At 46.8% G+C, this 20,521-nt stretch overlaps 1 protein-coding gene across 1 annotated transcript; it reads left to right on the forward strand.

The window, feature by feature from the left end:
• Positions 1-14,551: 14,551 nt before the first annotated feature.
• Positions 14,552-20,234, forward strand: gpr132b (G protein-coupled receptor 132b). Its single transcript, XM_004084009.5, has 2 exons — positions 14,552-15,018; positions 17,845-20,234. The coding sequence occupies exon 2, from the start codon at positions 17,867-17,869 to the stop codon at positions 18,857-18,859; it is 993 nt and encodes a 330-aa protein (XP_004084057.2). The 5' UTR covers positions 14,552-15,018; positions 17,845-17,866; the 3' UTR covers positions 18,860-20,234.
• The last annotated feature ends 287 nt before the right edge of the window (positions 20,235-20,521 follow it).

Genomic DNA, 20,521 nt, shown 5'->3' on the forward strand with positions numbered 1-20,521 from the left:
CCTAGAGACTAAAAATAAAATGAGTAAAACAAAGTAAAAATGTACATATATGGCGTAAAATTGCATTAAATAAATGACATAAAATTACCATAACTCGGATAACATTCAAAACTGTTTCAAATGCATAGTTCCCCAAAATATACATCAATAAAATTGCCAAAATCAGAACAACACTATGACAACTGTGACCACTTTTTTCACCCCCCAATGATTAATTTTTTATTTTTTATTTTTGTCAGCAAACAGTTTTCTGGCATTGTCCCTAAAGTTAGCTATGAGTGCAAGTTTGGTTTTCCAGCAGCCAAGATCTTAATTGTTTTGAGAAAGATAGAAGTGTAGAGAACTGTCGAATGCTTTCTGGGATTGTGTTCCAGGTTTGAGAGGCTCGAAAGGAGAAAACAGTCTGTCCAAAGCTGCTTTTTCTGGAAGGAATGATGCAGTCGCCTCTTGAACTTGCTCTGGTGCCTCTGTTTTGTCTTTTTTTGACAAAGTCCTGAAGTGGGGGAGGAGCCAGACCGTGAAGGATTTTATAGACCAATATGCAATCTGTATGTTGAATCATATTTTTGAAGCTCAGTATATTGTGTTTCTGAAGTATTTTACAATTATGGTGGCTTTTAGACTTTTTGTCCAAAGTTTTCAGAGCTTGTTTGTGAACAGCTTGTAGAGGTTTCAGAATGGTTCTGCATGCTGATGCCCAGCTGGTCATACAGTAGGTCATTTGTGAAACAATCATTGCATTATAGTACAGCTTAGCAGCTTCCAGAGTTAAGTTGTTTCTTATGTGTCTAAAATTTGATAAATTGAATTTAATTGAGTTCACAACCTTTTTGATGTGTGATTTGAATGTTAATTGTGTGTCAATTGTTATTCCTAAATATTTATATTCAGAGACAGATTGTATAGCTGTTCCATTTATCAATACCGGAGGGGTGTCTTGGTTAGTTGAGCTTTTAGAAAAATACATGCACACGGTTTTAGATACATTGAGAATCAGCTGGGATTTTTGGAGCCACTCTGAGATCTTGTTCATGGCTGATGTGAGTTCTTGAGCTGCTTGGTATCTGTCCCTAGCATGAACATAGATGACAGCATCATCTGCATAAAGCTGGCACTGCACATTAGGTGGGCAGCAGCTAGGGAGGTCATTGATGTAAAGACTGAACAGTAATGGGGATAGTGATGAGCCTTGAGGTAACCCTAGTTGATTTTCTCCACATGATGATGTTGCATTATTGACTCTGACCTGTTGTTTCCTGCATGTCAGGTAAGATTCCAGCCAGAGTAGAGTTCTTGGTGAAAGATTAAAATGATGTAATTTTTCGGTTAAGATATCCCTGTTGACTGTGTCAAAAGTTTTCTTAAGGTCAAGGAACACAGCTCCCACAACTCCTCCTCTGTCAATCTTTAGTTTTAAGTTTTCGAGAAGAAAACAGACTGCTGTTTCCGTAGAGTGATGCTTTCTAAATCCAAATTGCATTTGATGGAGGTTATAAGAACTATAGTTAAGATGTCCTGCAAGTTGTTCTACTGCACACTTTTCCAGCACTTTAGACACGACTGGCAAGATGCTTATTGGTCTGTAATTGTTTATTTCTGTTGGATCTCCAGATTTAAGGATTGGTGTGATCACTGATGTTTTCCAGAGGTCTGGAAAAGTACTTGTGTTTATTGATTTGTTGATTATGGTGGTAATAGGACATACCAGTGACTCTTTGTGAGTTCTTATAATTAATGTGCTCAGGCCAAATGCATCTTCAGCTTTAGAATTTTTGAAACCACCAAGTATTTTTCCAATTTGTTCTTGTGATACTGGACTTAGACTAAACGTTGGTTCTTTTACTGAAGCAGGCATTACAACAGGCTGGATTGTAACAGGAGACAATGTCTGTGTCAAGTTTATGGCCGAGGTCACAAAATATGTGTTGAAGGCATCTGCAATATCTAAAGGGTCATTGGATGGACCCTTCTTTAATTTTATTTCACTAATGTTACGTGTTGCAGTAAAGCATCCTGCCAGTTTATGAATGTGTGCCCAGACTTCTTTTGCATTACCTTTTGAGTTAACTATAGCATTGATGCTGCCCAGCTGAGGCCTCTTATCTGCATGTGCTCTCCAGTTTACACGGCAGGATGGAAAGATCTAGAGCTGAAAACCTTTGATAAAATACCATTAAAAGCTTTATTAGCAGATCTCAAGTTACAGAGGGAACTTCCTTTACAGGATGACCCCTTAATGGATATGATGATTAAAACCTGGAATGACACAGTTAAGAAATGAAACTTGATGGAAGACTCAAAAATTCTCTGATGGTGTGCATATGACTCAGAGTTCACTCCCAACAAATATGACGGTAGATTTAAGTTATGGATTGCAAAAGGGCTAACAGATTACAACTCATTTGTTCATAAGGGAGCGTTTCAAACATTTGATACCCTAAAAGACAAACACGGGTTAATTTCTGAAGATTTCTTCAGATATTTACAGGTTCAGCACTATTTCAATCAAAAAATTAAAATACCTACAGATGACCCAAGGTTTCTTAAAACATTTAAAATATTAATAAAAGCAATATGCCCTACAAAAATAATTTCAAGATTATACAATAGTATCTTGTCGCACAAGGGGGAGAACACCTACTATGTAAAGGAAAGATGGGAGCGAGAAGGACGGCTCACTATTACAGTGGAGGATTGGGAGCAAGTATGTCGGAAACAATGGGTCACAACAGGATCAACCATTTAGCGTGAATTCTGTTGGAAAAGCGTAATGAGGTTTTTTACTACACCCTCTCAGAAAAAATACCTAGGAAGTAGTAAATGTTGAAGGTGTGGTAATAATGGAGCCAATCACTTCCATATATTTTGGGACTGTATGTGTCACGGTGCATGTGTCAGCCACCTCCCCCTTCCAGCACTCCTGCTCCTGCTCTGCTGATTGGAACCAGCTGTCCTGCATCTCCTCATCTCCTGCCTGCCTTCATAAGGGTTCTCCTCTCCAGTATCCAGCGCCAGTTTGTTATATTCACTCCGGTGCTTAAGCCTGGCCTTTTAGTCTATGCTAACCAAGTCAAGTTTCCATGCTCACCTCGTTCTCTGTTCATCTCCAGGTTCCTCATCCATTGGTCACGCTGGTTCCTCGTCCAGAGCTATTCTCCATTCCTCACCTCAAGCTGGTCACGCCATCCTCGGCGTCACGCCTCTCTCCTAGGTGGTCCCGCCGTCCTCGGTGTCCACGCCTCGCCTCACCTTGCCTCGCTTCACGGTCCCCGAGGTTGCGCTCCACCGCAAGGAGGCCCGGCCGTCCTCGGCTCCCATGTCACGCACCTCCGGAGCCTGGTGCCACAGCGCTCCTAGAAACTCTTTTTCCCTTGGAGCAATAAACTCCGTTAATAACTATCCGGAGTCTGAAGTTCTTTCTGGGTTCCAGCATCTGGGTCTGCCATGTCTACGACATCCCTGACAGAACAAACTGGCCAAAACCCAGACCCAGCTGACCCAGAAGGACTTCGCCTCGCCGTCACGCAGCAGGGACTAGCGCTCGGACGGCAGGCTGAATCCCTCAATCAGCTGGCTTCGGTCCAGCAGGATTTATTCCGCTGTTTGGACGGCATTTCACAGGCTTTGTTGGACCTGACTGGACAGCAATCGGCTCCGATTACGTCCTGCCCCATGCCTCCCTCTGCTGGGGGTTCTGGTCATAACGCCGACACCAGGGCTCAGGAGAACTTCCGGCTACAGCCCGAACCATTCCTAGGTGGCATTGAATCCTGCAGAGGTTTTCTTTTACAATGTCAATTGATCTTTCAGCAGGCCCCGCGGTACTACCACGCTGAACACTGCAAGATTTCCCTCGTTGTTAACTCCCTCCGAGGTAAAGCCCTTCAATGGGCTCAAGCTTATTTATCCTCTAACCCTGTTTCCCAAGTGCCATTTGAACGTTTTATCGGGGAGTTTTGTTTGGTCTTCGATCAACCCCGCAAGTCTGAGGAAGCCACCCGCCGCCTGCTGCTCCAAAAACCCCCCGCTAGGAGACAGGCCGCGGGAGGGTTTTTCGTCCAAGACTCAGGGAAATAACTTCCTCTACGTTCCTGTCAGGCTATGTCACCAGTCTCAGGCTCAAGAATGTCAGGCTCTCATCGATTCTGGAGCCGAACAAAGTTTTATTGACTCTTTTCTAGTTTCCAAGCTCTGTCTTCCTGTCGAACCTCTGGAACACCCGGTCAAAGCTGCTGGGTTAGGTGGACAATTACTCACACGCATCACTCATCGTACCCAGCCAGTCCAACTCATCACCTCTGGTAATCACCATGAACTCTTGCAATTTTACATCACCCAATCCCTCCAGTCTCCTGTTATTTTAGGTTTCCTCTGGTTACGAAGTCATAATCCTCAATTCGACTGGGCCAACCACCACATCACTAACTGGAGCGCCCACTGTATGGCTAATTGTCTCTGTTCCGCCATTCCCTCTGTTCCCCCCAGTCCGTATCCTGTTCCAGAGGAGATAGATCTCACCAAAGTACCCTCCTATTATCATGACCTTAAGCCAGTGTTTAGTAAAGTAAAAGCGGGTGCTTTACCCCCTCACAGGCCCTACGACTGCTCCATCGAGCTTTTAAACGGGGCCACGCTCCCTAAGGGGCGCCTTTTCAATCTGTCCGGTCCTGAGAAACTCGCGATGGAGAAATGTATTCATGAATCCCTTGCTTCGGGTCACATCCGTCCCTCCTCATCTCCTGTGCGCGGGTTTTTTCTTCGTTCCGAAGAAAGACAAGTCCCTGCGGCCCTGTATTGATTACCGGGAACTTAACCAGATCACCGTGAAAAATAAATATTCCCTGCCACTTATCAGTTCCACTCTCGATTCTGTTCAGGACGCGTGTGTGTTTTCCAAATTGGACCTTCGTAACGCCTACCACCTCGTTCGCATGCGTGAAGGGGATGAATGGAAAACTGCCTTCAACACCCCTCTAGGGCACTTCGAATATCTATTGATGCCCTTTGAGCTCACTAAAGCCCCCGCTGTATTTCAACACCTCGTCAATGACGTGCTCAGAGACTTTTTAAACAGGTTCGTGTTTGTTTATTTAGACGACATACTCATCTATTCACCCAATGTCGAGCAACACACTTCCCATGTGCGTCAGGTTCTGGAACGCCTCCTTGAGAATCAGCTGTTTATAAAAGCTGAGAAATGCGAGTTCCACGTTTCCACGGTATCATTTCTGGGATTCATTATTGAAGCGGGAAATATCCATCCAGACCCTGCTAAGGTTTCGGCAGTTTCTGACTGGGAACCTCCCGTAACACGGAAACAATTACGTTTTCTTGGGTTTGCTAACTTCTACCGCCGGTTCATCTGTAACTACAGTTCTCTCGCCGCACCCCTCACCCGACTCACTTCCGTCAATAAACCTTTCATTTGGAGTACTGAGGCCCAAGATTCCTTCGATAAACTCAAGAAGATGTTTGTTTCCGCGCCTATTTTGATTCAAACTAATCCGCAACGAAAATTCATTGTTGAGGTTGACGCCTCAGATACCGGGGTTGGGGCTGTCCTGTCCCAACGTGAAGACTCCACTGGTAAACTTAAGCCTTGCGCGTTCTTTTCGCGTAAGCTTTCCCCGGCGGAACGAAATTATGATGTAGGTAATCGCGAACTTCTAGCGATTAAACTCGCACTGGAGGAATGGCGGCATTGGCTAGAGGGTTCTGAACAACCCTTTATCGTATGGACCGACCATAAAAATCTTGCTTATTTGCGCACAGCCAAACGTCTCAACTCTCGCCAGGCCCGTTGGTGCCTCTTTTTTGACCGGTTCACCTTCACGATCACCTATAGACCAGGTAGCCGGAATGTCAAACCCGACGCCCTTTCTCGGGTTTTTAGCACCCACGACCACCAAGAGGCAGTTCCGAACATTCCCCCGACCTCGTGGCGTCGTGGGAAACCTTACGTGGGACATTGAGACGTGGGTCCTGCAGGCGCAGGACGAGGAACCAGGTCATCCCGCTCCTCCCGCTAACCTATTATACGTTCCCGTCTCACTTCGATCTGATGTTCTGGTTTGGGGTCACTCATCCCGCGTTGCCTGCCACGGGGGTGTTCATAGAACGCTGAGTCTCCTCAAGCGTAAGTTTTTCTGGCCTACTATGGAACATGATGTTAGGGAGTTCGTTGCAGCTTGTACCACCTGTGCCAGGTCCAAATCCTCCAACGCACCCCCGGCCGGTCTGTTACATCCCTTGCCTATCGCCGACCGCCCTTGGTCACACCTAGCCTTGGATTTCGTCACTGGTCTGCCCCCGTCATTGGGCAACACGGTCATCCTCACTATTATTGATCGCTTCTCCAAAGCCGCACAGTTCATTCCCCTGCCCAAACTCCCCTCAGCCACTGAAATGACTGAGGTTTAGGTACACCAGGTTTTTAGACATCACGGCATTCCCAAGGACATCGTGTCCGACCGGGGACCACAGTTTGTGTCCCAGGTCTGGCGGTCGTTTTGTTCTGCCCTAGGCGCCACGGTCAGCCTGACTTCGGGGTATCACCCACAGTCTAATGGACAAGCAGAACGGGTGAATCAGGAACTTGAGGCCGCTCTCCGTTGTCTGGCCGCCCAAAATCCTGCTAGTTGGGCTAAGTTTCTGGTCTGGGTCGAGTATGCACACAATAATCATCCTTCCTCCGCCACGGGACTGTCCCCTTTCGAAGCTTCCCTTGGCTATTCACCTCCTCTGTTCCCTTACCATGAGCTCGATATAGCAGTACCCTCTGTTCAGCACCATCTGCAGCGCGTCCAACGCATCTGGCGCCAGGCCAAGGCGGCTCTCCTGCGCACCCGGGAGAACAACTGCCGCTTGGCCAACCGTCGCAGGAGGTCGGGACCTGATTACCAACCGGGGCAAAAGGTCTGGTTGTCTTCTCGGAACGTTCCCCTTCAGGCGACCTCCCGCAAACTGGCACCCCAGTATATCGGACCCTACATCATCGAGAGGATTATTAACCCCTCCTGTGTCAAGCTACGGCTCCCGGCGGCTCTTAAGGTACACCCGTCCTTCCACGTTTCTCAGATTAAGCCGTTCCTGGAGAGCCCTCTTTGCCCGCCGTCCGCTTCCCCGCCACCCGCCCGGGTCCTCGACGGCACCCCTGCCTTCTCCGTCAGTCGTGTTTTGGACATTCGCCGCCGGGGCCGTGGTTTCCAGTATTTGGTGGACTGGGAGGGTTACGGTCCGGAGGAGCGTTCGTGGGTCTCCCGCTCCCTTATTCTGGACCGTTCCCTCCTGGATGACTTTTTCTGGGTCCACCCGGATCGCCGTCCCGGACCGCCTGGAGGCGGTCGTTGAGGGGGGGGTACTGTCACGGTGCATGTGTCAGCCACCTCCCCCTTCCAGCGCTCCTGCTCCTGCTCTGCTGATTGGAACCAGCTGTCCTGCATCTCCTCATCTCCTGCCTGCCTTCATAAGGGTTCTCTTCTCCAGTATCCAGCGCCAGTTTGTTATATTCACTCCGGTGCTTAAGCCTGGCCTTTTAGTCTATGCTAACCAAGTCAAGTTTCCATGCTCACCTCATTCTCTGTTCATCTCCAGGTTCCTCATCCATTGGTCACGCTGGTTCCTCGTCCAGAGCTATTCTCCATTCCTCACCTCAAGCTGGTCACGCTGTCCTCGGCGTCACGCCTCTCTCCTAGGTGGTCCCGCCGTCCTCGGTGTCCATGCCTCGCCTCACCTTGCCTCGCTTCACGGTCCCCGAGGTTGCGCTCCACCGCAAGGAGGCCCGGCCGTCCTCGGCTCCCACGTCACGCACCTCCGGAGCCTGGTGCCACAGCGCTCCTAGAAACTCTTTTTCCCTTGGAGCAATAAACTCTGTTACTAACTATCCGGAGTCTGAAGTTCTTTCTGGGTTCCAGCATCTGGGTCTGCCATGTCTACGACATCCCTGACAGTATGATTATCAAGAAGTATTGGTCTGACCTACATGAACATCTGCAAAATGTGTTTTCTATTGTTTTCCCCTTGTCCTTTGAAAGTCTGTTTTTGAGTAAAATTGATGGCCTAGACAACAAAAATAAGAAAGTGCTTCACATTCTGCTGGCAGCCAGTAAGAAAGCAATAACCAGAAAATGGCTTAAACCTGAACAACTAACGACAGAGGACTGGATTGATGTGGTACAGCGGATTTATATAATGGAAAGAATCTCACACTCATTACAAATAAGGCTGGATGTTTTTTTACGCTACTTGGTCTATATGGACAGAATATGTTAAGCCTGTAAGATCAGACTTTATCTGAAATCATGTCGTATCATTTATCTTTCGAAAGTCCCTGCTTCCTCACATGTTCCTTTTTTATTGATTATTTTGTTTTTTTTTTATTTTTCCATTAAAAAACTGAGAAAGCATGAACATTGTAACCCGTCAAAACAATGTACAATTTATCCTGTGCTTTTTCAATAAAAAATAAATTGGAAAAAAAAAAAATTATAGTATTGATGAAGAAATTAGCTTTAGCATGTCTGATTTCTGTAGTAACTTTATTCCTTAGTGAGGGAAACAGCAATCTATTGGAGGTTTATTTAGTTTTCATGAACATTTTAAGTGCTTTATCTCTCTGTTTCATCAGTTTCCAGATTTTGTCATTCAGCCAAGGCAGATGCTTTTTTTGGTGCCTTGCATTTACCTCTTTTTTAAATTGAAGCGATACATCCTGAAGTATTTTGGTAAATGTTTTACAGTTTTCATTCACTTGATCATGCAAAAGATGTTCTGACCAATTCACTCCTTTCAAAGTTGTCTCTAAGTTCTTAGTTTCACTTTGTGGTATTTTTACCTGCTTCACTGGTTTATTAAGGGGGCACAAGGACCTAAGTTTGGGTAGTTTCCTTGAAAAAAGAATTAAGTTATGATCTGATAGACCGGTGACTAAATTGTAAGTTTTATAAATTCTTTCTTGTCTATTAGAGAACACTAGGTCTATACATGTTTCCATTGATTCAGTTATTCTCGTTGGTCCTTGTATTAGTTGTACAAGATCATGTCTGTTTACAACTGATTCCAGTTTCTTGCGGCTTGTTTTATCCAACCAGTTTACATTGAAGTCACCAAATAGGATCATTTCCTTTTTCCAATTACACTGCTTTAAAATGTCCTCCAGTTGCTCATAGAATAAATTGGAGGATGATGGAGGCCTATATATTCCAATTAGTATAATGGACATTTGAGGAGAGAGGCTTACATTAAGTCCAATACATTCTAAATGGTTAGGAAATGTATATTGTATTTGACTGCACTTTACGTGATCCTTTAAATAGAACATTACCCCTGCGCCCCTACCCTCTGTTCTGTCCCTTCTAAAAACCTTGTATACTGGTACAGACAGGGCAGCTAGGGGGAATTTTTATGTAACCAGGACTCTGTTAAGCAGAGGAAGTCGATATTTGATTCATTCAGAAGGTGCTGTATTTGATCACATTTAGGTGTGATACTTCGGGTGTTAATAAGACCTCCCAGCAGCCCTTTCGGTTTGTCTTTCATACACCATAAAATTCATGTTCTACTTATTTAACGTCTGGAAAAAAATTTGCTTGGGATGCTTAAATATGACTTCCTTTTTCACTTGATGAAGTGGTTTGACAGTATTAATAAAGGTAGAAATAGGGTTTGTTGACCCATTTGAAACAGGTGTTCCAGACCTGGGTAGAACTGACCTAACAGACCTGAATGGTGCCCATGTTACTGATCCAGCTAAGGCCGACGTCCTGGGCTTGGGAGGGACTGATGTTCCGGGCCCAGGTGAGGTTGGTGTTGTGGACTTGGGTGGAACCAGTGTTCTGGATCCATGTGAAGCCGGTGTTGTAGGCTTGGGTGGAGCTTGTGTTCTGGTTCCAGGTGGGACCGGTGTTCTGGATCCAGGTGATGCCGGTGTTCTGGATACGTGTGATGCCGGTGTTGCGGGTTTGGGTAGAGCCAGTGTTCTGGATCCTGGAGAACCTGGTGCGGCAGTCTTGAGTGGAGAAGGTGTTCTGGTTCTTGGTGACTCCGGTGTTGCGGGTTTGGGTACAGCCTGTGTTCTGGTTCCAGTTGAAGCCGGTGTTCTGGATCCAGGTGACGCTGTTGTTGTAGACGTGGGTGGGGTAGGTATTCTGGATCCAGGTGAAGCCGGTGCTGCAGTCTTGCGTGGAGCCGGTGTTCTGGTTCCAGGTGAAGCAGGTATTGTAAACTTGGGTGCAACCAGAGTATTGGCTCTGGATGGAGCCAGTGCTCTGGGCTTAGGTGGAGCATGTGTTTCGGATCCAGGGGAAGCCCGTGTTGTAGCCTTGGGTGGGGCCGGGGTTCCGGGCCGGTCCAGACCTAGTTGATGTAGACGTCCCGGACCTAGGTGGAGCCGGTATTCTGAACCTACGTGGAGCTGGCATCCTACACCTGTGTGAAGCCTGTGTTTTAGGCCTTGGTGGAACCTGTGTTTCGGACCTGGGTGGAACCTCTCTCCTGGCGCTGGATAGCACCAAAGTCCAAGCTTTGGGTGAAACCAGCATTCTGGATTTGGGTGCAGCTGATCCCCTGGTGCTGGGATGAACAGGGGCCTCTGAACAGGATGAGGGTAATCCAGGGGGGCATGGTTTAGATTTTTTTGCTGTCCATGGGGTTAGCATTATTGGTGCATCCTGTGGCTTTGGGAGTGAGTCCGGTGGGGGTGGAGTCACTATTGGTTGGGATGTTTGCCATTTGGTGGGTTTTGCTAAGGTCAACAGTGATGATGTGGTAGCTCTGGGTGGTGGCTCAGCTCCGTGACTAGCAGAGTTGGTGAGCTAGTTAAAAGGGGGGGTATCCAAGGTGGTGTGCCAGTTTGCAATGGAGCTAGCAAAAGAGCTGTGGTATCCAGCCAAGTATTTGCTCCAGCTAACTGCAGGGCTACTTTAGACTGAGCCTGATTAGTAGTATCTATGTGTTCAATGTTCGAAAAAGAGGGGCCTGGGTTAGTCTCAACATCCCCAGGTAGGAGCATAATCATCAACAGGTGTAGAAGTCCCAACCAAGAAGTAGATGGCTTTCCATCTTTACCTTCAGGCCTGGCATAGCCATTCTCCAGAACTCTTGTGAAGAGAATGTGCTGACTCCTTGTAGCTGGAAAAAGGATTTGTTGGCTGTTGTTATCTTGATTTACCTCTTTTCATAGGTATTTAAGGCCCATCAGCAGGAAGAAGGGTATAAATGCAGTTTGAGTAAGTATTGGAGGTAGAGACTGTAGTTTGTTCTTGTATTTAAACCAATTTTTGGGCAGGAAAGCTGGAGCTGACTGACTGTGTGTCTGCATCACGGCGGCCATCTTGGATCTTGAAAATCTGTCTGGATCAGAAACCAACAGCAGACCAGATCCAGTGGTGAAATGTCCTCTCTCCTAAATCTTCCACCGTCAACTGTCAGTTCTATCAGAACAAAATGGAAGAGTTTGGGAACAACAGCAACTCAGACACCAAGTGGTAGACCACATAAACTGATGGAGAGGGGTCAGGATGCTGAAGCATAAAGAGGTCGAGGACTTTCTGCAGTCAATTGCTACAGAACTCCAAACAGACCTTCAGATTAGTCCAAGTCCAGCATGCAGAGAGATTCATGGAACGGTTTCTATGGCCGAGCAGCTGAATCCAAACACACATCACCAAGTGCAATGCAAAGCCTTTATGCAGTGGTGGAAAGCACGCCGCCACTGGACTCTAGAGCAGTGGAGACGCCTTCTCTGGAGTGACGAATCACGCTTTTCCATCTGTTAATCTGATTGAGGAGTCTGGGTTTGGAGGTTGCCAGGACAACGGTCCATTTTGGACTGCACTGTGAAGAGAGAAATTTGGTGGAGGAGAAATTATGGTGTGGGCTTGTTTTCTGGACTTGGCCCCTTAGTTCCAGTGTAAGGAACTCTGAATGCTTCAGGATAACAAAACATTTTGGACAATTCCATTCCAATTTTTCAAAAACTACAGAGTAAAATTAGTTGAAACTGTGTGTGTTTGTTAGTACTCTATGAAGTACTACGTAATGTAGAGGTATGGTGATCTACTTATTTAAACAACAGGTTTTATTCAAAGTCAAAATTTGAGTTTTAATCTATTTTATTATTGGAAATTTACAAAGATGCATGCCATTGTATCTTATGGTTTGCATTGATTACATTCCTCAATTACAGCAGTGGTCCCCAACCTTTTTGTCACCGCGGACCGGTACAACGCAAGACACATTTACCGCGGACCGGTGGTGGGGGGGTTGAGGTGCAGCGCACAGCACGTTTACCGCTGCCCGTTAAAGGCAGATTTCCGGATTTTCCAGGTTTTTTAGCGGGTGCAGGTTCCTCTTCTGTCCCTTCAGTGGACCGTTTCCCCTTGATTTTTGCTCATTTTGGTTGTTTGGGTTTAATTTTAGCGGGGTGTATCACATGATGTTTGGTGTGTCGCGACTTTGACGTGCGTTAAGGCCTGTTCACACCAGGACGAATTTCGCCGGCGATTTTCGCCGACGTTTAACGCCTCGTGACTAAACAAAGGGCACCAATGAGAGTGTGCACACCGACGCGAAAAAACGCCACGCGACAAAGCGTCAAAAAAAAAAAACGCCTCGGGTTCGTTTTTTTTTTTCGACGCATCGCGTCGAAATCTATTCGACCAATGAGAATGGCGCTTTTGCACACGTGTCTGGAGCTTCTGAAGTTACAGTAAAACACAACTTGGGGGCGCTCAAACACAAAACTGCCTTGCTGAGCACACATACCAGCGAAGAAGATAGACGCCAAGTAGCGTCAACACTGCCGCAAAGAAATAATGACGGACATTCTTAAATATCCCCGAACCAAGTACCAGTTGGAGCTACTGATGCTTGAAACATTCATGTTTTCTTTATATTATTCTGACAAGCGCGTAAATACTTGCTATCTTCTTCTGAGTGAAAAGCGACTTTAAGAAGCGTAAAGTTGCGCAGCGCCACCTTGTGTACAGGAGTATTTCTGTTTACATTAAGCGCCATCTAATGTCAGGGAATGAAATTGCATGTTCGCTCGGCTCACCGTCAGCGAAAATCGCCTGGGTGTGAACACAAAAAACGTGGCGAAAAACGCTGGCGAATAACGCCTGGCGAATATTCGTCCCGGTGTGTACGGGCCTTTAAGTGTGACTGATGTAACAGAGAGAATCCGGTCACTTTTCAAAATAAAACGTTTTTTTCGAGAAAAACAATAAAATGGAAATTGTTTTTTCTTTCTGTTCGTCCCGGTGCCAAAATTTCCCGCTGCCAAGTGTCCCGGTGGTTTGGGACCACTGAATTACAGCACTGTTACCATAATTCTCACACAAATTCCGCGTGCATCCCTTGTGCTATCTTAGATGACCCCTCCCCCTTCCATTGACGTGTTCTCCCTACCATGACAAATGTGGATAAAGGTGGAAAGATTTCATGTAATCCATGGACACCAGTGAAGATCACAAATCATTGAAGAAAAAAGGTTCAGAGCACTGTCTAGTGGGTCTAGATGACCCAACTCCATATGTTAAAGTGCCTAGGATAGACGTGTCAGCCAAGACACTTCCACAGCATCCAGAGACTTGAGATACTCAGGGCGGACTTCATCCACTCCCGGAGCCTTGCTACCAAGGAGCTCGTTGACTTCCTCAGTGACTCAATGTCCTCATTCTCTGCTTCCTCAAAAAAAGGCGTGTCAGTGGGATTGAGGAGATCCGTGAAGTACTCCTTCCACCATCCTACATTGATCCCAGTCGAAGTCAATAGCTCTCCTCCTGTACTGAAAACGGTGCCTGTAGAGAACTGCTTTCCCCTCCTGAGGCGCCGAACGGTTTACCAACCGATAGTCCTTCTCCATGGCCTCACCAAACTCCAGAGAAGTGACGTTCCATGTTTCAAAAGCCAAGTTCCATGACCGGGTTAGGGGTTTGGGCCGCTCAGGCACCCGCCTTCAACTGCCACCCAAACCACATTGCATCTGCCCCTTTTGAGGTCTTATACAGGTGTTGGGCCCATGGGAGAGTGGTCCCACGTTGCTCCTTTGGGCTGAGCCTCGGTCACCAGACGGTCGCCTGCGAGGCCTAACCCCAGGCCTGTTTTCAGAGTGGGGCCCCACTGATGCCAATCCGGCCGACGTAATTGGGTCCCTGGTTTTCCTTGTCATAAGAGGCTTCTGAACCGCTCTTTATCTGACTCGTCACCCAGGACCGAACATGGGACAGACAGCTTAGCTCCTGGGATCAATCAAGCTCTCAAACTCCCCCTCAACGTTATGGTGGTGGTTCACGGGGGAAAGAGCAGGGTTAGAAATGTAGACATTGAGCAAAATACAGTTTTGGGATTTTTTTTGTGGTGAATTAACATCAAAATGGATTTAGCATGAGATAAGCAATTTAAGGACACACATTTCTTATTACAGGTAGGCTTACAAAACCTTTTACAGATGAACAATCCTTTTGCAACGAATCTAACTCTATACTGTTTGCCCTGAACTTAGTTTGAACTTAACCTGCTTCCACAGCAGCCTGATGTTCCAGCTGTCACCACCAGAGGGCGCGCAGGGTCCGCGTGCGTCAAGCCTCTTGCTTGTTTCGGTCATAGAGATCAGAAAATGTGTGAAATAACTGAAACCGTTGGAGGCGCGCTCCTGATGACACTCCTCCCACTCATAAACATCCCGTCATCATAAAACTGCTTGGTAAAAAGCGACGTTTGTTCAAAAACTGCACGCACACGCACGGCGGGAGTCACGTAGACCTCGGCTCTTCCTGCCTGCCATAACCCCAAAGGATTCGAGCACTAATACGCACGAGTCATCTGAACTCCGGTCCAAGTCCCACAGCAGAACCCGCGGATCTGGTGCGTTCAGAGCGCGCGCTACCACCGCAGCAGGCACTGCCTACGGACGGGAGGGAGCACGTGCACCTTTGTGATGCTGGCCCAACGTTCACTGAGGATGAAAATGATGAAAGAGTGCAGCTTCTTCACAGTCTGAGTCTCAACGTTTACCAGGTGAGTTTGGGATCAACTGATGGCTGTCTGGTTAGTTTCATCAGGAGCAGACAAGAGGAAGGGGAGGATGCAGGGAAGGGGGGGGCGGGATTACTGAGGGGAACTTATGATGACCTTTGAAAAAGGTCATCAGCAGATCAATAGGTGAGCTTCCTGCCTGACAGGAACAGGAAGTGTAACCGCAGTCTCCGGCAGCAGACGTGCAGGTGTGAAGAGATGATAGCGATGGGGTTCTTTCTGAGCCGCTGTGCAGCACCAGAGCAGAAACACAGTGCTTATGGTCGTTCAGACATGTGTCCTGAGGGGAAGTGTTTCAGTTCAGTGTGGTCCCACGTGTGTGTTCACCACCAGTTCCCATGATTACACCAACACTAGATCTGGGTCTGAAAGAACACAGAAGCCAGTGGAGTCTAACACTTGAAGAAGCAGATGGAGGTCTTTACAGAAACGTGCTGGACTCAGTTGTAGAGTTGATCTGAACCAGATTCCATTCTCTGAACCCAATGTAGCCACAAGGGGGCCTAAGGGGTCATTGTGCCGGTCCCAAAAAGCAGATGAGCCATACAATGAAGTTATGGGAAAGAGTAGTTGAATCTAGACTGAGAGCAGAAGTGAACATTTGTGAACAGCAGTATGGTTTCATGCTAAGAAAGATCACTACAGATGCAATAGTTTCTTTGAGGATGTTGATAGAGAAGGTCAGAGAGGTACACTGTGTCTTTGTAGATCTGGAGAAAGCTTCTAACAGAATGTCCAGAGAGGAACTGTGGAATTAAGTCTGGAGTGATAGAGAAGTATGTTGGAGCAGAGCAGGACATGTATGAGGGCTGTAGGACAGTGGTGGGGTGTGCTTTAGGGGTGACAGAGGAGTTCAAGGTGGAGGTGGGATTACAATAGGGATCAGCTCTGAGCTACTTCCTGTTTGCAGTGGTGATGGACAGACTGACAGATGAGATTAGACAGGAATCACCATGGAGGAGGCTTCGGACGCTCGCTCACGCGGAGCGGCCGGACTGACGGTGGAGGAGAACCGTGTGTCTCGGGGGATTTGTATCTCCAGACAGCGGACGGGCTTTGGGGCGGGTGGAGGCGGCTTTTGAATGAACAGTCCTGAGAAACCTTGCAAACAATCATGTGAATTCGTGTTTCCAGTCGGGTCCAGACAAAATAAAGGCAGATTTTATTCCAGTTTAAATTCATCCGCGGCTAATGTTGTTAGCACGTATTAGCCTAACATGCACTTAGTAATAATCATAACAATAATAAAAGCCTATTTAGAAGATCATCTCGCTCTATGTCGGACCTTTGTTTACAACAGAACTCATCATTTCTTCTTCTATGGTTGTACTGTAATTTGTCCAGACCGGGGGTCGGCAACCCGCGGCTCAGGAGCCGCATGCGGCTCTTTAGCGCTGCCCTAGTGGCTCCCTGGAGCATTTTCAAAAATGTTAAAAAAAAATTTAAAAGATGGGGGAGAGAAATATATTTTTGTTTTAATATGGTTTCTGTAGGAGGAAAAACAAGACACAAACATTATTAACGTTTTCCAATGCTGTGAGAATATGTAGAATAAATATTGTAACGCCCAGCAGGTACGTCACTTGCAACGGGAAAAACGGGAGCCAAGCTGTCAAAAAGTTGAGCTGTCAATCAACTGGCTGCTATGGAGAACTGTCCGTGTCACACGCACCACACGACTCCAAACGGTCTCAGAGAGGAGGAGGCAGAAAGAGAAGCTGAGAGCGAATATTCTGATCTCCTGCTACACAACGAAGTCTGATGGCTGTCCAGGGTGACATTTTGCGTCACTTTGTCGTCTGTTTAGAAACAGAAACATTCCTGAAAAGCAAAGATCTGAACTACCCGCAACTGGAAAATGCTCAGTGGCTCGAACAGCTCCACTTTTTGGTTAATTTTGCAGGATGTAAGCCCTTTAATATAAGTTTGCTTAAGCCACGCCCACAACAATCCACTGGAAATATCACTCAGAGGTTTTCCTTAAACCAGCATGTACTAACATCTGTTTTTGGTCAGAAGTTGGATTTTTTTTACTTTGAGTTGAGAAATTGCTTTTCTCTGACACCTGCCTCCAGTGGCCATTTGAGGAACTGCAGAATTTGGTCGTTCTTGGTTTGCTTACATTTGGAAAGAAGGTGGGGGTTTGGAGAAAACCTGTTGAAAAAAGGGCAGAAGCTAGAGAATTTGCAGAGTTGGATCTCTGAAGCTTTATTCACACTGAATGCTATTCACACTCAAATCGGCACGGGACGCCTCTCTTTTGACGCGCGTCAAATTGGCTGCTTCAGGTATGCCTAAAAATGTGCTTGATGCCTGGATGTCCTGGATGCCAGCAAGCTCCGCCCCCACAAACACTGACAGCGAGCTCTGCTGCCAGGATCCAGCGAAGCAAGTTCAGCTTTTGTAGAGCTACAAACGTGCCGTTGAGCTCCACCGATTGCAGGCGCACTCGCTCCAGCTCCATGTGCTCTGTGCCAGGCTGGCGACCCGTCCAGGGTATACGCCCCCTTTGCCCCGCAGTAACCGGGACAGTCCCCGCCAACCGCAGCTGCAGCGGGTTAAGAAAATGAATGGAAGTTCAGGATGAAAATCCTCGCATCGAGCAGCCATGTTGGATATTTTTTTACCATCTGATTGAGTTACTAAAAACATCACGTGCCCAAAGCTGAGTCTCTGATTGGTTGACACGCCGCAGGACTTCAGGACCTACATTGACTTAACATTGAAAGTTGAATGGCGTCTGGTGTGAAAGCAGCATTACGGTAATCAAAAAATCTTAAAGCATTTTCTTCCACTCCTCTCTGATAGATCTCTCATCCTGCTGGCCGTCATGCTGCCTGATGAGGCCCCCCCCCTGAGCAACATGACACATGTGGGCTGTGAACCCCCCTATCAGAAGGACCGCCTGCCCCTGACACTTCTGTACAGCGGCGTGATGGTAATTGGACTTCCTGCCAACCTGCTGACCCTCTTCTTGAACTGGATGCAGGTGCGCAGGAAGAATGTGCTGGCCGTGTACCTGTGGGGCCTGTCCCTGTGTGACCTCACCTACCTGGGCACGCTACCTGTGTGGGCAGATTACGTGAGCAGAGGTCACATCTGGCAGTGGAGCTCCTTTGCCTGCAAAGTCACTGGCTTCATCTTCTTCACTAACATGTACATCAGCATCTTCCTGCTCTGCTGCATTTCCTACGACCGTTACACCGCCGTGGTACACAGCCTGGAAGTGCGTGGCCTGCGCCATCGCCGCCATGCCGTGCTGGTCCTGGTTGTTATTGTATTTGTGGTGGCAATTGTGCACTCCCCAGTCTTCATAATGAAGGAGGGGGCTGCAGAGGGCCTAAAGCGCTGCTTTGAGCCAAGTCAAAGCAGCGCCATGGTGGCAGGCTTCAACTACGCCCGCTTCACCTTTGGTTTCCTGCTGCCGCTGGTGCTGCTGGTGTTTACAAACCAAAGGGTGCTGGCCAGCGTGCAACGCAGCACGGGTTTGCGGGGGGAACAGAAGCGGCGTGTGCGTCTGCTGGTGGTGGCTGTGGTGTTGCTCTTCTTGGTTTGCTTCACCCCCTACCATCTGATTCTGCTGGCCCGGGCCATCAGCTTCCATCTGGACAGCGGTGACTGCGAGTTCATGTACACGCCCTACACCATCTCCCTCGGCCTGGCCACCGTGAACAGCGCCGTTAACCCCATTCTTTATGTCCTAGCCAGCAAAAATATACGCAAAGACCTGTGGCAGGGACTGGCTCAGCTGTGTGGCCAGGAGAATGCCGGTGTGCCCTCCAGCAGCAGCCAAAACCAGGTCCAGCAGTCCATCAAGTCCTGAACAGTTCTTGAACAGATTCACAAATCTTTACCAAAGAGCGGACTGGACCCAGCTGAACCCAGTCCACTGGCTAAACTCTGGAGTATGAAGAACAGTCCAGTTTCTTCTTCAAGTGAAAAAGGATCAGAACACAGAATCAGTTCACAGCTAAATCAGTAACAGAAACAAGCCTGAACTGGATCAGCTGAAATCGGTTTTCAACCCTGTGGATGCTTTAGAAAGACAAACCAGAGCATCATGCTCCGATTCTGCAGACATACATTCATTTTTTGTGTGTGAGTTTTTTTTTTAATAAAGGTGGTATTATTTTGGGTCAGAACCAAATAAGGCGAACCCACTTCAACTGTTGTAGTTACTTCGGCTAAATGAATAATATTTTTGGTGGAAATTGTTTTGTACAGAAGCCTAGAATGGCCCACGTTGGTTGTTTTTTCCCATTGTCTCATGATAAGGACTGACTATCATGGGGGAACATGTTTTTCAGTCGTGTCAACAGATAGTAGACATCATTACTAGAAGACAACAAATTTCATTATCTTGTGATAACGAGATAAACTTTTTTCATTTTTCTACCATCTGCAGCAAAACTAGTTTTTCAGTGAAAATGTGGAACACATTGGAAACGTGGTATAACTTCTACTGATGTTGTCATTCATTGACAAGGTCCAAATCGGTCATCAAGACGAGAAGGTTGGCTCAGCTGAAGTTCAGTAATCCTTCAGTTCTTGGCAGCTTCCTCAGTGACCAGATGAGGGGACCGGGCGTCTACACAGGGACAGAATACTGGAAGGCTTCTGTTATTGCAAGAAAAAAGAAGATGTTAAGAAGATGGTAGATCACGAGAAAATGGGCACAAAAAAATCAGTGGGTTGTTCTCTGTTTTCCTAGTTTTGGTCTATTGGTGAAATATATTGCTAATTCAAAATTACAGCAAGACTGGGAACCAGGCGACTCCAGGCACCATCTTCTTAAAAAAGTGTTATCTGCAGAAATCCTTCGTACTGACCGCTAACCCTGGAAAAGACTTATTATTTATATTTCTTATTTTAAAACTAGGAGCCATCGAGTGTTTACAGCGATGGCTCCCCAACAATGTCCACTCTGCCTCTGTCCCTTCACTGCATGATTTTAGCTTAGGGGTTAAAAGCACATGGGGGGAAGAGCTGCAGCTGTCACCTGTATTGTTCAGCACTTTTGATATTTTTTTTATCATATAAACACAGTTATCCAAGAAACTTGTAGAAATGTTGACATTTTCTATAACCAAGCACAATCCTGCCAAATTAACAGCTAATGTAACACAAAGTCTTCACACTGATATTTTGCCAACATTTTCTTTTTAAACTGGCATAATAATAAAAACAACAAAAACTCCTCATTGTCTGCAGTGTGTTCAGATTTCTTCGCTGGCCAACTTCCTCCTCAGCTGCTTTCATGTTTGTGAAAATAAAAACAGCTTCATGATTGTCACCTGCAGAATGAGGAACATGAACTCAGTTTGATTCAGTTTATTGGTCGGAAGGAGATCGTCGTGTTTTGTGACTACTCTTCATGTGGTTGCTGCTTGTAAATGTGTAAAGGGGCATTTTGGGTCTTTTCTCACCATTCTGCACTGATCAGAGACCAGTGCTTGAGTGGCTCTGCTGGTCTTAGCTGTGTCAG

Source organism: Oryzias latipes, chromosome 24 (assembly GCF_053564925.1).
Source record: "Oryzias latipes strain Hd-rR chromosome 24, Olatipes_Hd-rR_3.1".
Classification (NCBI taxonomy): Eukaryota; Metazoa; Chordata; class Actinopteri; order Beloniformes; family Adrianichthyidae; genus Oryzias; species Oryzias latipes.

Coding starts and splice junctions, on each gene's coding strand:
- gpr132b (XM_004084009.5), top strand. CDS start 17,867: ATGCTGCCTGATGAGGCCCCCCCCCTGAGCAACATGACACATGTGGGC.